The 15,574-nt window shown below is 43.9% G+C and overlaps 1 protein-coding gene across 2 annotated transcripts; it reads left to right on the top strand.

Moving 5' to 3' along the window:
• The first annotated feature begins 2,749 nt into the window (after positions 1–2,749).
• Positions 2,750–14,698, top strand: LOC142412117 (ovocalyxin-32-like). 2 transcript variants are annotated; one of them, XM_075506798.1, is made up of 7 exons: positions 2,750–3,060; positions 10,086–10,148; positions 11,073–11,247; positions 11,952–12,088; positions 12,941–13,003; positions 13,097–13,277; positions 13,637–14,698. In XM_075506798.1, the coding sequence occupies exons 1-6, from the start codon at positions 2,830–2,832 to the stop codon at positions 13,253–13,255; spliced, it is 828 nt and encodes a 275-aa protein (XP_075362913.1). In that variant the 5' UTR covers positions 2,750–2,829; the 3' UTR covers positions 13,256–13,277; positions 13,637–14,698. The 2 variants fall into 2 exon arrangements, with proteins under 2 accessions (XP_075362913.1, XP_075362912.1); XM_075506797.1 differs by lacking the exon at positions 13,637–14,698 and having other exon boundaries at positions 2,751–3,060; positions 13,097–13,580.
• Positions 14,699–15,574: the final 876 nt, after the last annotated feature.

Below are 15,574 nucleotides of genomic sequence, written 5' to 3'. Positions count from 1 at the left end.
ATTTAAGCCTCTGAACTTCCACAAAACCTAAGGCATCAAAACTGTGAGTGTGAAACTTCTGTCCGGGGTGGTTTTAACTTCTTTCCTTGAACGGGGACAGCTGCAGCATGAGTACACTAGTGTCATGAGTTGGAGAAGCTGGCCCCTCGCAGTCCTCGCCTCCTCCCTCCCCACCCTGTCATGCATCCTGCACCAAAGCTTTTCTCACCAGATTGCTGCTTCACCTCGCTGCTTGCCCTTCCATGGCCTCTGCTTCCTCTGCTCCCACGACATCCTCAGCCGCTTGTCTTACCTCCAGAGTGCTGCTGTGAGAAATGAAGCGCGTGAAGCAAACTGGTAGCATCAGGAAACAATTGGCGCTGCTCACACCTCCAGTGTCAGCTAAGGAGAATCATGCTTTGTACTTCACTTTAAAAGTAACATCGGAGCTGTCATCGCAGCGAGGATAAATCAGAAAAGGCTGGATCTTGGTTTCTTCCAGCTAAACAGAAAATATTGGTGACAAACATGGCAAGTGTTCCAATAAGGAAAAAATTAGCTGGCCCCCTCTGCAACATTTTATCAGCGCTTCCCCCCAAAAAATATATGAAAAATGCCATTACCCTCTAATAAGCAGCCATGTGACTCCAGATATGATGTTAAGTAAAGCAGTGCTTTGTAAAACTGGGAGAGATATCAATTAATCAAAAGTTAACCTTTCTATATGGGATATAACTCAGATGCAGATGAGAAGTTTGGCCCCTAAACCAGATAAAAGAAACTTAATTTGCTGCATAAGTTATTGACGGTGTCCATTAAGACTGAAGGCAAAAAAAAACCAACCCCAAACTATATAGCTGCACACTTTCTCTTGGATGCTGAACTTACTGAAATTGTCTGAATTTACTAAAACTTTACCGTCTTCTAGTACGATTGGTATCAGAGAACAAATTACTGTTTTTATTTTCCTAATACAAATCTTGGAGGAAACAGCCACACAGGTTACACAGACTCTCTGGGGATGAAGACAGAAAGCTAAATAATGACAGAGAAAGGGACAGGAGAAGAACATGTTTGTACTTCTGCCTGGAACCAATCCTACTGTATTACAGAAAAAAAAAAAAATCATTGGACTGGGGTAGGAGTGTAGCCACTGTCAAAGGATACTGGGCTAGATGGGCTCTTGGCCTGACCCGATACGGCTGTCTTCATCTTATATTTTCACTCAAAACATGGCCCATTTCTCTCGAGGTACTTCAGAATTTGTTACAAAGAATTTGTAACAAAGAATTTGTTAACAAGCAACAAAAAAGAATAAAGAAAACTGCAGAAGGGACAAAAAGAGAAAGAGCACGGGGTTTCTGGGAAGGTAAGAAAAAAGGGAGGAACTACATTTGCATCTGCTACCCCAGTGGAACGAAAGAAAAGAGCATGCAAGAGAATGTGAAGATAGAAACTATTACTTAGAGAAAGTAGTTCAGGAAGGAAAATCATAATCGCCAACACAGTCAGGGCAATTAAATTAGTTGGGTGGCACAGAAAACCGTGTAATAAAGAATGTTATTATGCCTTTATTGTAACAATTCCCTCCCTCACTTAGGAGAGCCTCAAAAATACTGAATTTCAAGTTCTATGAAAAAGCGTTACAGTAATAAAGGCAACTTAATGCACGAGAGACAGTTTGAGTCTTTAACCAGGGTCCTGATTTATTTCTTTGACGTCCCAGCCCAGAAGCATGCCCCAATACACATGCAGAAGCATAAAAATAGATTCCCAGCTGCGCATGCTAATACCCATCTGCTCAAATGGTAATAGAGTAGGTCATTAAAAAACCAGCATTTTTAACCCAGGAAGTATTGCAGTCTTTTACGTTATACCACATTCAGTCTCTCCGAAAGAGATGCTTCCAGGAGTAGCAAGGCAGCAAGCCCACTTGTGTCCTAAAAATCATCTTAAGGGAAGCTGGCCGCCGAGCTGCTGTCTCAGCTTATTTTCTTCACGCTAGGACAGATATGACCGTACTGGTTCCAAAAACTTCACTTAGTGAGATTTATTTCAGGGAAGAATGCTTCCTTCTGCTTCTTGTGCACAATTTTCAGAATATTTCAGCTGTCTCTCAGGGAAAGTTTGTCTCTCTATGAACAAGCCTGTTTAGTTTTGGGAAGCGTTGAGTTGTTGCAACACTGAGAAGGAGATAACTGGTTTGTTTTTTTTTTCCATGTAGTTACCTGTATTTGTTCGATGTGTGTTATTATAACGGCACATCCATCTCGGAGCTGTGGTTTCTCACCTCACATAAGCACCTCTCCTGGCTGAGGGGGGCTGGGGGTTGTCTGAGGGGAGCCGGGGGGCCTCAGGCCCCCCGGCTCCCCTCAGACAACCCCCAGCCCCCCTCAAGCCCCCCCGGCTTCCCTCAGACTCCCCCGGCCTCCCTCAAGCCCCTCCCGGCTTCCCTCAGACTCCCCCGGCCTCCCTCAAGCCCCCCCGGCTTCCCTCAGACTCCCCCGGCCTCCCTCAAGCCCCCCCCGGCTTCCCTCAGACTCCCCCGGCCTCCCTCAAGCCCCCCCGGCTTCCCTCAGACTCCCCCGGCCTCCCTCAAGCCCCCCCCGGCTTCCCTCAGACTCCCCCGGCCCCCCTCAAGCCCCCCGGCCGGGCTGAAGCAGGTAGGAGGAATGAGGGGAAGGGGAGTAGCCGAAGAAACAGGAGTTTCCCCGAGCGCTTCCCGGCACTGACAGCGGGAGGAGGGCGGGCGGGAGGTAGCGGGCCGGGCTCCCCGCTATTAGTACCGGCCCTCGGCGGAGCCCGCCTCAGTGCGGAGCCACCCCGGTCACTCGCCGCCTCTCAGGCACCATGCAGGGGCTCAGCGCCGCGCCGCCCGCCGCCTTCCTCCTCCTCCTCCTCCTCCGCCTCAGCGCGCTGCTGCTGCCGGCGGCCGCGGCGCCGGGAGCCGAGCGGGAGCTGAGCCCCAGCAGCCGCCTGGCCGCGGGAGCAGCGCGGGTGGCACTGCATTACCTCAACTTCCAGACGGCGTCCCCCGGCGCGCTGCAGACGCTGGGGCAGGTCCGCAAGGCCACGGTGAAGGTAGGGGGAAGGCGACGGGCCATCGGAGTGGCTGCGGCTCCGGAGGAGCGCGGTGCGGGCGGGGGGCTCGCCAGGAGCGGTCTTTAAAGTGACGCTGGGAAAAGCACAGTTAATCATAATTATTATAATAAAAGAGTCGGGCAGTGGTGCGGAGCTGAGCCGCACCACTTAGCTTAGCCTAGCGCGGCCCCGTGCTTGGGCGCCGGGCACCTTCCTGCCTCCCTGAGGGGGCTGCTGTCCCGCCGGCCCGTCCCTCAGGGGGCTCGGGGCAGCCGGGCCCCCTCGGGGTGGGAGTGAGGATCCACCTCGAAAGGTCATTAACTTACTCATGATTTAAATATCCCCCAAATCCAAGCCCAGCGCCCTGTATGTTAGCTGAGGTTGCTTCGAGTGCCCTGTCCCGGAATCAAAAGCAGCGTAGCGCAGATGAGGGAAGGAGGAAACCGAGGCACATGGCGGGCACATGATGGAAAGAAAACAGTTTGATAAGGAAACATTTTCAGCAGAATTGCTTCAGGAGCGACCATCTACTTTGTGTGAGGAGGGACAAAGAGGACTTTGGCTTTCTATCTCTGGAGACCCAAGAGCTCAACTAAAGGCGAGGCAGTTCCCATCAGAAAACATGCCGTTATCTTCCAAAACACACCTTTATCTTCCAAAACACATGCCAAATTGAGGTGACAGAAGGGGATGGGGTTCCTAGATAGGAGCAGCTACAGGGGCAGAGCTTTCACGTCACGGAGAGCCTGTCAGGGATGCTTGAGGCAGTGCCATGGGCACGCCTGGCGTACCTGCGCCCTGCCTGCGTGGTTCCACAGCCTGCCCCGGCCGTCAGGGCCCCCGCCGCTGCCCGCAAGCACCTGCCACTCAGCCCTTCCCTTCCTTTGGCCACAGGTTTGGTTTGGTTTGGTTTTTTTTTTTTTTTTTTTTTTACAGCTTACTCAGTTTCTGAAAGTAAGAGAACAGGCAAAAACTTTTGGGGAACATTTGTCCAAGGCTGTAGATCCTGGAAGGAAAGCACTACCTTCCTGGAGAGCTGAGGAGGGTCTAAGCTATTGCAGTGGATGGGATTTAAAATCAGCCCTCTCATCTAGACTTTCTCACCAGGCTAGTGCTGGGCAGCTCCCTAAAGCGAGGGCTGGTTGTTTTGGATTCCCAGTGTGAAGTGCCAATGCAGCACTGGATTCCACTGGATCCTTTTCATGGCTCTGGCATCGGAAAAGGAGATCTTACAACATTTGTCCTTCAGGATCTGCATGGCTTGTTCAATCCAGGCTCTCACTCCTAAAATTGAGAGTAAGACGGTGTAGCGTAAAATCTTCCCTTTCAAGAAAGAAGTTCCAAGCCAGCCTAAAGGGCTTAGGATGTACTATTGCAGTCCTTACAATGTTGAACTTGAGCCTCAATCTTTCACATATATCCCAGCTGACAGTGGTTCCAAAACAATTTCAAGCCTGTTTGAGTTGCACACAATATTTAACAGACCAGAATAATTTCCAATGAAATTTGACAAAACACGAACTACTGCATAACGATTCAGAATTTGTGTATTACTTTGTGTAACGCAAGGCTGAAAGATAGCATTAGTCGTGCTACCTGTCTGGGAACGCAAACACGATGTCCTGCTACAGATCTATCTGAGACCATACCCTTTAGGTAACTCTCTGTTCTCATCCTCATTCCCAAACATGTCATTAAACATATAGTTTAATAGGTGCTGAGCATGGACGTGCTAGCGTGACATTTAATTCTTCCTATGAAATTGCTGCAGAGACCTATGACAGAAATTTACTATGGTATTTGATACTTCTCTCGAAAGGTACAAGTGCTGCTTCTGTATTTACTGGGCACTTTACTGGGTAGTGTGCATGTATGTATATATTTACATATACGAATGCTTGTGCCTCTTAAGCACAACAACATGGCCTCTGGGAGCAGTGTGTGCTGCTGCAAGCAGCGCACTTGTCTAGTGAAGAGACATATCAGTAGTCATATCAGAAGTAAGGGGTTGGTGCAGATCCTCTTTCCAGCCCCAGCGTAACTGAGTATTTGCAAGGTAGTTTTGGTTGCGGGGAGGGGAAGGGATTTTTTCCACTATCAGCCACCTGCTTTTTAATATAGGAAAGAAAAAAATTGGTTCATTACGGAGAAGTGAAATGCCTCATTATTTCCTCACAGTATTCAATGCTGTAGGAGCTCGCTGTAACCACCTTCTGCACTTTATTTCCCCTTTTTCTTTGCACACTCTGTGAAAACAAGAGAAGAAATGGACTAGACATGGTCACTTCCTTCTTTTCTGTCCTCCACTGTAAAAAACAAATGAAAATAATTTCCTGGAAGGAATGTGCTATATTATGTGAATGCAAGAGACAGAAATATTGGGGGTTTGGGGTTTTTTGGTTGGTTGGTTGGGTTGTTTTGGTTTTATTTTTAATTTTTTTTTTTTTAAGAAGGCTAGTTTGCTATTGGTTAGTATATTACCGGTTCCACTAAAAATAGCATAATTTTATCATGGAATTTAATCATGAGCATTGTATTGAAACTGTGGTAATTAGAAACAGGACTGGAGAAGTCACCAGTACGGTAACTCTGTTAGATGTGAAGGATTTTTCAAGTTCAGGTAAAATAAGACTTCAGTGCTTTTCTCTCCTAGGAACAAAGAGTAGAGATATACCAAACATATAATAATTCCTACCTTGCCATTGGCTGCACTTTTCTTTTTGTCATCCATTCTCATTGATGTGGGTTTTTATTTTAACTTAAGTGAGAATCTTCTAGGAAACAGCAGCATGCATCTCATGGAATTGTTAACATACATTTTTGAGAAGAGAAGCATTAGTATATGCCAGCTGATGATCCTATAATTCAAGAGAGAAACTTTCAAAACACTGACGTAGCAGTCTCCCATACCAAGCTGTCCTGGAAATCATAACTGAGCAGTAGGTAGGTGAGCCAGGAGGTGGAGTCTAAAGGTAAAGCTAGGTAATCTCTTGGCTAAACTGCAACATTTGCTTAAATTGGACTACAAAATACAATTTTACAGATGGGTATTTCTCTTCACAAGCTCATCTTGACACAAAACAGTGTCATATCAGGACTATGGTCCTCGTATTAGAAGTCAGTTAAAAGATTTCTACTTATTTCCAACAGTCAGGAGCCCACGTTAGGGTGAGAAAGGTCAAATCAGTGGCAGGGTAGGTAAATTGTCTAGGGAAAGCTAAATACAGAGAGGTAGAGAAAACAGCCATCTCTGCTGGCTTTTCCCTCCTGCCTGGGGGCAGCTTGAGAGTTCACCTGGCTGCTTGTGGATCAGACATCTCCAGAACCTCCAGAAGCCACAGGCCACCTGAGCTGGCTTGCAGGGACCGTGGCAGGGCTGTGAGGTGGGAATTCCCCCAGGCAAGACCCCAAAGGAGATGTCTCTCGCTCCTCTCTCAGCAGTGCCAGCTTCTCCATGCCTAGTGATCAGGTCAGTCCTCTGATCCAGCAACTGAAAACTGGTCCCAGGGAAGAAATGCTGGTGGGGAAACACACAGGAGAAGAGATGGAAACCTGCAGCAAGGGGTGAGAGAGGGATCACCCGTTCCGTGCCAGTGGAAAGTTAGAGCAGTGTAAACCAATTGTGAAACTGCCTCTTTCGGGACCTGGAATGAAACTGCTTTTAAATTGCTATTCTGGCCTTTACAGTACTAAAAATCTGTCATGACAATTGCATTAATTTTTAGCCCGGAAATAAAACAATCCCGAGACCCAGATATTCAGTGGAAAAATGAATTACTCACTTGTTTTCTTCTCTTTTGGACACTTTTATCTTTGGCTGCTTTCAGCCAGCCATCATTCTGTGATGTCAAATATTCCTGAGCTCCTATTTAACTCACACTGTGTGATGGTTTACCGTGATGCATTTTGGGATGATAGTGGAAAATAATAGTGGAAATAAAAGTCATGTTTTTCTTCAAAATGAGAAATACTTTCATAAAAGTTAAAATTATTTCATGCCAAATGTACCTTCTGCCTCTCCCTGGTAAGATGAAAGCAGCTCTCTGGTATGCATACCCAGACCGAGTATGTATTTTAGCTGTGTAGCGCTGCTTGAAAGCTTTCTAGGTGAGTAGTACTGCTATGGTGGAGTTGTTGCAAATGAAGAGAGAATACCTACTTCAAAAACCACATAAGCACAGAATTATGTATTCTTTTTAAAGCGAGTATTTACCAAGTTATTAGTCATGAAGCTTTTCTATATCCTTCTATTGAGAAGAATCAGAGACTGAATAATTACTTTATAAAAAGTTCCAACTGATTTTGTTTTCTTCATTAGTGCTCAATATCAGGCAAATGCAATGAAACTGCCGAGATACTCTGTCAGAATCTGATTACTATTCTCAAAGTTATCACAGCTATAAAAATGATTTTTTCTTTAGCAGACAGAACAGGCAACACCAGTGCAAGAACAAATAATATTAGAAGAAAAGTTGAACATATTTTAAATGACCGAATATGCTGGACAGAAAAGATCCAGCTTAACTATAGAAGAGCTTCTGTTACAGACTTTAAGACCCTGATGTTGTAACTGGGAGTGTCAGGCTGGTCTGGCACCATCATGCTGCTGTACTGTGCCCCTTGAGGAAAAGGTTCAGCAGGAAACCCCATCCACTATCATCCGTTAAATCAGAGCTAAGTTTCTCCTGCTTCAGAAGTGTGGTAGTCCAACTGACTCTATTTCATGTTCTCTCATCTGCGGTACTGATGACAAGAAAAGCAATAAGCCTAGGTCACTGTGCTTAAAAAAATACCCATACTTGATCAAATGAAGAATGTTAGAAACAATAGAGATAACACCTCTTGGGTAGCTTTACAATAATCAGAAACTTTGACTTAACTGCAGCGATTATCATGAGATCAGACCCTTCTTTCAGCGCCACGCATTATTGATTCTTTTGTAAACCTGCACTTCACAAAGCTAGTTTTTACCATTTTGCTGTGCTAAGAGTGTCTGTTCACATCATAATCTCTGTCGTTTTGAGGACAAGATTTTAGCCAACACACAAAACGGGGGCAGGCGAGAAGGGGAGAACGAGGCGGCAGAGAAGAGACTGTAAGTCTGAACCCATCCTCTCTCCATTCCCTTCACGGTGTCAGCTGGGTCCAGCTCCAGACTCGCCTCATTGTAAAGCTTCAAAAGGGGATTTCATAAAAGCAGAGCGAGTGACTAAACCAATTTGCCCTCTTATCTGCAGTGTATAACTCCATGTGTGTACTAAAGGCAGGTGCTGGGCTGATGGCCTTGCCCTGGGAATGAAACTTGGCTAACACTATGCTATTAATGGCTTCCTGGAAGAAAGTATGATGGGAACACAAAGGCCCAAGTTTAGATAAATAAAACACGTCCATGTTTGCTTTGGGTTCTCATCTTCAAAATTGTGCAACCTGCCAGGATTCCCCTCCTGTTTATCTGAAGAGTATTGTATTTAAAAAACAAATAAGACTAACGAATGGGTGCTGTTGCTGGAATACAATTGACTTAAATGTACACTTCAAAAGACAGCAATTTGACTTAAATGTACACTTTAAAGGGCAGCTTGCATTCTCCAGTAAAATGCATTTTCTACACACTACCTCACACATGCTGCACAAAGGAAAACCCATGTAACAATATATCCTACACCAGTAGCAAATGGAAACAAGAAGAGGTTTATAAGAAGGGAGAATGCCTCTTATTAAACCAGGTAATATATGCAAAAGCAACAAACTTTCGGACAGAAGTGACCTGGCTTGTGTATCAGAAAGCTTATCTAATAAATCACAGTATAGCATACAAAAAGACTTATTTTCTTTCGTTTATTTCTGGCTGATTTAATCAAAGGAAAGGCTTGGAAATGTACCAAACAGTTAAATGGCACATAATGTCATTTTACAAGGAATTAGTTGAATAAATAAAAAGTTTTCCATACTATTTGTTACTCTGACTCCCCACTCAAAAATAAATATAGAAGATTTCAAAAGTGAATATACAAGTTGGTAGGAAAATATGAGACTGACTAACGAAGTAAAGAGCAGATAATGCAGATACTTTTTATTAGCCTCTGCTCTTACACTATTAAATGAGACATTGATCCTGTTTCAGGGAAATTAATATCTTTCATGGCCAACTTTAAAAGCTAGTTTCTGCTTCAGCATGCTTAGGGCCAGGACAGGCTGTGATATCCCACACCAAAAATACAATTTGTTAATTGAACCATTTCTGTCAGCAACAGGAAAAAAACCCCAAAACAAACAAACAAAAACCTAAATCCAAGAAAATTACATATTTCAAAGGTGAACATTTCTAAGGCTTTTCTGATGTTTTGTGCTACAAGAGGTGCTACTGGCTGCTTCCCATCAGCAAGGAGTATTCTTTTATTGTTCCTTAACAAGCGGGAGCTTGGATAGTTGATCGGCAACTTAATGACTGGTATTTTCAGGGCAAAAGAGAGCAGACAGATCAGAATCCTGCTCTGACACGCTGTGTAGTGAAACTAGTCTCTTTCCAGTCACAATAGAAAAAAAAACTAGAAAGGCTAGCATCCCAAAGATTAAATTAGCCTGTGTAATTCCTGTTCAGCTGTGAATCAGTCAGCAAGATTTGATTCATTTATATATTCAAGGGCACTCTGATAGCCTGTGCAAAAAATACCTCCTCGGAAGCTGAACACCGATCTGTAATTTTATTATTTTTAAAGTTACTCAGTATCAATCTGTCCTGTGAAGGACTTTGAGCTGCATTTTTCTTCTTGCTTATCTCTGTGAGGAAAGGCTTTAAAACATCCCTTAATATAAAGGTTATTTATTGTTGTTGTTAAGACCCTTTGTGTTTGCTGCTAGGATCATCTCGGTGCATCTCATCTGACCAGTCTCCTGATGCTACAAGGCCATGAAGTAGCCATAGCACCCTCGTTTTCCCTCCTCAGCGCTCATGGCAACACCTCGGCAAGTTACAGTACGTAAGGCTATAGTTACACTGACGGCTGAATCCTTCTCTCTTCCAGAACATTCCAGGCTCTGGTCACAAGTATTACCTGCAGTTCACTACCGAAGACTACAAAACCGGGGTGAGTTTACGGTCCACCACGTTTCTTCTGACAGTGTGCGTTAAATGAACTTCAACATCTCCAAAACAGGGTACATTTAATTGCTTTCGTAAATGGACCTTTGACAATTGCCTTACCTTTATGCTTCTGCCTGCCTGTCCCGCACGGGGCATGGTTTCCTTTTCGCATCACCCGAGTATCTCATCTAATCCGTCCTCTGCCTCCGCCGGGGTCCAAGTGGTCAGAGCACCGTAGGTACCTGCTTTGCTCAGTGCCTGACGAGATTGGCTCATTTAAGTCACACCAGGCAACCAAGCGCCTGAGGGAAACTTCGCGATGCTCCAAACTCAGGGTGACAGTATGGTCCTCATTATCCAGCTGTAGCTCCTGCTGTGTCCACACCAAAATGAGAATAAAGAGTTGACAGTTGTGTGTTCTGTTTAATTATAACCCCCCCTCCCTATTCATTCTGTCAGACAGTTGTCATTAGCAATTTTACTGAAAGCATCTGCTTTTTCATTACACACACATTTTATGAAATTCAGATTATTTTCAGAATTTAGTATGAAGCATTAGATTATTTTTGTTTTAAGGCTGAAGTATCATACAATGAAATTCCCTGTTATGAATTAATGTTATTTCTTGAGAACTCTCAAACATATTTCCAAGATGACTTAGTGCATTTCCGCTACACTTTAATTAAAAACTTCTGTTAAGTCACTTTAGCCTTGTGGTTTTAACCTATTTACTTTTCTGGAAAAAAATTTATATCCATCTAAGACTTTCTTGACCCCTGTACAGCTTCATACAAAGTGTCTCATAAAGACATGTATGTACTCCACATGTATACTTCCCATGTTAATACCAAGAGCTTTTTTAAGAATGTGTTGCTGGTAAATAAAAAATCTCGATTAAAGATAACAGTTTTAAATTCTCCCTTTACAGGAAAATGCCGGGAGCTGCCTCGCTACAGTGTTGTATTCGAAGACAAAGTCTTCGCCTGTTGTCAATATCAAGTGCGTGCATACCAAAGACCAGAAGCAAATCCAAGAAGAGGACAACAGACTTTACCAAAAACTTAGGCACCAAACCAAACCAATAATTGGAAACAATATTCCAGGTATATTCCTCCAAATAATCAATTGTATTTCACTTTATCTCCAAGAGTCTGGACACTTTTAAGAACACAAACAAATGTACATGTGTTTTAAAAAGTAGACACATATATTTACAGTAGCACGCTAAAACCAGAGAGCTAACTATCAAAACAGTTCCACCTTGCCAACAATTCCTGGGGAGAAAAAAAAACGGCTGCGTTTTAGCAACAACGGTAGTCAACACAATGTTGTGAAGGTGTTTGGGATTTAAAAACAAGCCTATGCAATTTTATGTTCAAGTAAATCCAAAATGTCCTCAAGTAATAACAACTGCCTGAAGCCACACACCTTCCCCCGCTGCGGGTGGAAATTCACAAGGGATGACTAACAGAATTTTTCCATCCTGGAAACAGAGCGCCCCAGTCCCACTTTTCCTCCCGGTTAGGTAAGGACCTCCATTATCGTGGATATTGGGTTTCTCGCCTCCTCGTGGGGACCCTGTGAATAGTGTCTCTTGGCAATTTCAGTTCCGTCACACTTTCGTACTTTTACTGTGACTGCAGGTTTAGCATCGTTCCCCTCTCTGTTCAAGATTGTAACGCATCTGAGGGAAGAGTCACTTCCCAGGAGTAGGGCTACGCCAGGCAAAAGTGTTCTGTGCTTTATCATTCTTCTGCTGAACAGCCAGAATTAATAATTTCTATATTACTCCCTTTCTCCCTTGCAGACAGCTATGGAAATATTGAACCTGCCCTGGAGCCAGCGTGGGCTTTGGCTGTTGCTGGCAGCAGTTACATAATGTGGGAAAAGTCAACGGAGAACTTGGGTTACTTCATGGCACAAGTCAAGTCTGTGAAGCAGTGGGTAAGCGAAGCGGAAATGACATGTCTGCGTTACAGAAGCTAACAGAGTCTACCAAGCAGCAGGGAATAAACCAGCCATCAACAGCTCACCCTCTCTGTAATGGGTGTGATTCTCCCAAAATCCCAGTGGCTTCTCCATACAAGTATCTCCACCTCTGGACAACTATTTTGTCCAGGTTTTGGTGGAAAAATTTTACTCATTTGGACAAAATTTGGTTTTCCTTGTTTGCATGAGTGGATCTGTTGGCTTCTGCAGGTTTCATTGGGAGAGTTGAACATATGGTCCTGCAGTTTATCAGCCCCATACTAAGTCGCTCCTAGTACTCTTTGCCCTCTTAGCCAAGCTCGAAGATAGCATCAGTCTAGCACCTGACATACGCTCTCCAGGGAACGTAACACCTGCAGCATATAGAATAGGAGTTCCCAAAGCTTTGTTTCCCTCAGTCGTCTGTGATCGATAAGACAGTGTTTGGTTTTTACTCCCTAGTTATTTAGAATGAGATTTCTCTGAAGGGGTGATTAATAGTCAGGTAAGATTCTCAAATTTATTTGAGGGTTAAACTCAATTAATTAGCATCTGAGTCAGCCTAGTTTCACATCAGAGAACAGTCAGACTGCAGAGCCACGCTGCAGTTACTGCCTTCAAAGCTTTTATGCAGGAAGTGCTCCTAATTCCCTGTCTCTCCCCGTAAAAAACCTGGCTCACTCCAGCCAACGACCACAGCCACCTCGAGCCCTATCCATCTCGCTCCCTAAGCAAGCTAAATGCAGTCAAGTAAATCAAAGTAGACTCTAAACTTCAACAATATAACTTGTGTTCTTGATCATTTTTTTCTTTTTGATACATACCCAGATAAGGAAAGACGATTTTATTGAGTTTGACTACACTGTCCTACTCCATGAAATTCCAACGCAGGTAAGAAAGCATATGCGTATAATACCTCCTCTCATCAACAGAGGAACAGTATAAAGATCATAAAAGATGTGTATTTTTCAATCTGTTCTCCAGGAAATTATTTCATGTCACATGCGCCTCACTTGGCTTCCTGGTCACCCTCTGAAAGTGAAATACTTCTGTGCTTCAGAGAATCAGGGACTCGAAGATGGATCTGGAGTGGAATCTGGATCAGCTGCTGGGATTTTATATGAAAGGGGAGCAAATTTTTAAAAAGAGATTGTCGGCTTTCTGTGTATGTATTAAATGAGAAAATCCTTGTGTTGATAGACCTGGAGTTGTGATAATTTTTCTGTACAAGTCGAACAATGACTTGGAATGCTTTCACTAGCCTGTTTTGTTCCAAAATTACTTCCCATCATTTCTTAAACTGCAAGACTCATGTTCTACAGTTCTACCTAAAAACTTTACTACTACATATATACACAGATAAACATACCCAAGCTGATGTTATGTCACTAACTTGCTCTTACTTAGAGTAATATAGTTTGTAAACAAAGTTAATATATTTGGATAAAAATCTTGAGAAAAGTATTAATCTGTCACTAAGAAATATTTGTCTACTAATTTTTTTTTTTCCATTTTTTGGGATAGATACATGCTGATTTTTAACTTACATCTCCAATAAAACAAATACCATTACACAGGGGCGAGGTTGGGTTTTCTTTCCTGGCGCTGCTGTCCAACCCCAGCTTCCCATCGGCTCCCAGTGTCTGGCCTGTAAAAGGATGTGGACGAGCGTAGGCAGCGAAACGTCTCCCCGCAAGGCCCTGCAGAAGCCAGTAACCAGCATCTCCATGGCCCTAGTCCCGCTGGCGCACCGCTGTTCCCTGCAGCGTGAGCTGACATAACAAGAAAGTTTCTCCTCTCGTATTTGTGAAGGCAACTCAGAAAATATTGATATAAGGAAAACTTGTTTTGTTGTCTGCCCGCATCTGTCACCGGTCCAGAACACTGCAAGGCAGCGTTTGTCAGACAGAAACTGAGGATGTTGTCTTAGTCTATTTGCAGTACGACACAGTTCTTGCTATTTCACCGTGAACAAAAACAGAACTGCCAAGACAGGAAGGCTCTGTACGGATGAATTTCCACATTTGGGTTCGGTGGGGGAACAGCCCGCTGCCAGAACACCCCGTCAAACAGCCGTTGCATTAATGACTGCCATGTCTTGTACCCATCCTAAATACAACAAAGTCCTACTGCAAGAACATCTTTGTGTCCTTTCACACCAAATTCTCCACTGGGGTTTACAGCAGACCCACTGTCCTGCCTTTGTTCTCTGAGATTGTGCCAAACTGTCTCAAGTTCGTCATTTTTTTCCCCCCTTAGCAAGATTTCCGCCAGGTTAAATTAACTCCGTATCCGTAAGTACACCTTACTTGGGAAAACAGCCTTCTGGGATGGTTACGCTCTTTATCCCTTGGGGTCCTCTGCGCTATCATTGATCTGTAATCATGATTAAGGTATTCGTAAGGTAACGATGATTAAGGTATTCGACACGAAAGCTTTAACTGGGGGTATTTAGGCTGGGTGATCTGTTAACCCCCCAAATTCAGGCATTTTACATAAGTGTATTAGAGTCCGATATACTTTTACTGACTGAAGCTTTTTATATCAGCACGTAATAGGCGTTACAATAAATGCAGTGAAGCAGCATTTCACATGCTCTTGGTGTTTTCTTTTGTGCTGGTAGAACATTTCTCATCATCAAAAGCATGAAATCAGAGCTTACAGTGGCAACATTTCTTAAAGAAATTGGTGACAAAAATATTTTTTTAGGATTAAAACAAGACAATAGCATGGATTTGGGGCTCTACTGTAGCAATGCATTTAACCACAAGTTTGGTTTCCTTACCTTGTTTTTGTCACTGCTCTCCACACCCAGAACAGAGGATCAGGCACTTCCAACTTACCAGATCGGTGTACCTTTGACTCCAAATAAGCAACACAAACTTACATCAGTTAAGAAACTGCACAACAATAACTTCTGGACAAGTAGCAAACCTGTTGAAATTCAACGGCAAAAATTCCACCAACTTCTTTAGGGCCAAGATTTCAGTCAGTGGCTCAGAACCTAAAATCATACAGTTTTTACTCAAGCAAAATTCTTGGTTACATCAATGTAGACATTATCCGAGTCGAGGCTCAGACGGGTTCACAGTGAATTCTTCACGCTAAAAAACCCACGTGCAGAGCATACCTGCAAAAGGTTGCACAGGCAAGAGAAGAGGAATAGTTCTCTTCCATCTTTGCTGCTAGGAAGAGTTCAACTCAGTCAGATATACTACGAGCGCTATCTAAAATTTGATTAAAGACAAAAAACCCATCACGCACAAAGAAACAAAATCCAGGGCGCCCCAAAATTAGGCTCTTGCTAGTGCTTCTGCCCTCCTGCCGCTGGCCCCCACCATCCATTAGCCTTCCCCTACCCGCAGATTTTCTCCCTCGCTTTTAAGTTCAGCCGGACGCGCGGTGCCTCAGCTGTCCCCACGCTGTGCCACCCACGGCCGTGCTCTCGTCGGCTGCGTTAGA

Source organism: Mycteria americana, chromosome 7 (genome assembly GCF_035582795.1).
Source record: "Mycteria americana isolate JAX WOST 10 ecotype Jacksonville Zoo and Gardens chromosome 7, USCA_MyAme_1.0, whole genome shotgun sequence".
Lineage (NCBI taxonomy): Eukaryota > Metazoa > Chordata > Aves > Ciconiiformes > Ciconiidae > Mycteria > Mycteria americana.
Note: the sequence above shows the minus strand (reverse complement) of the source record. Positions and strands in the feature narration are given on the sequence as shown.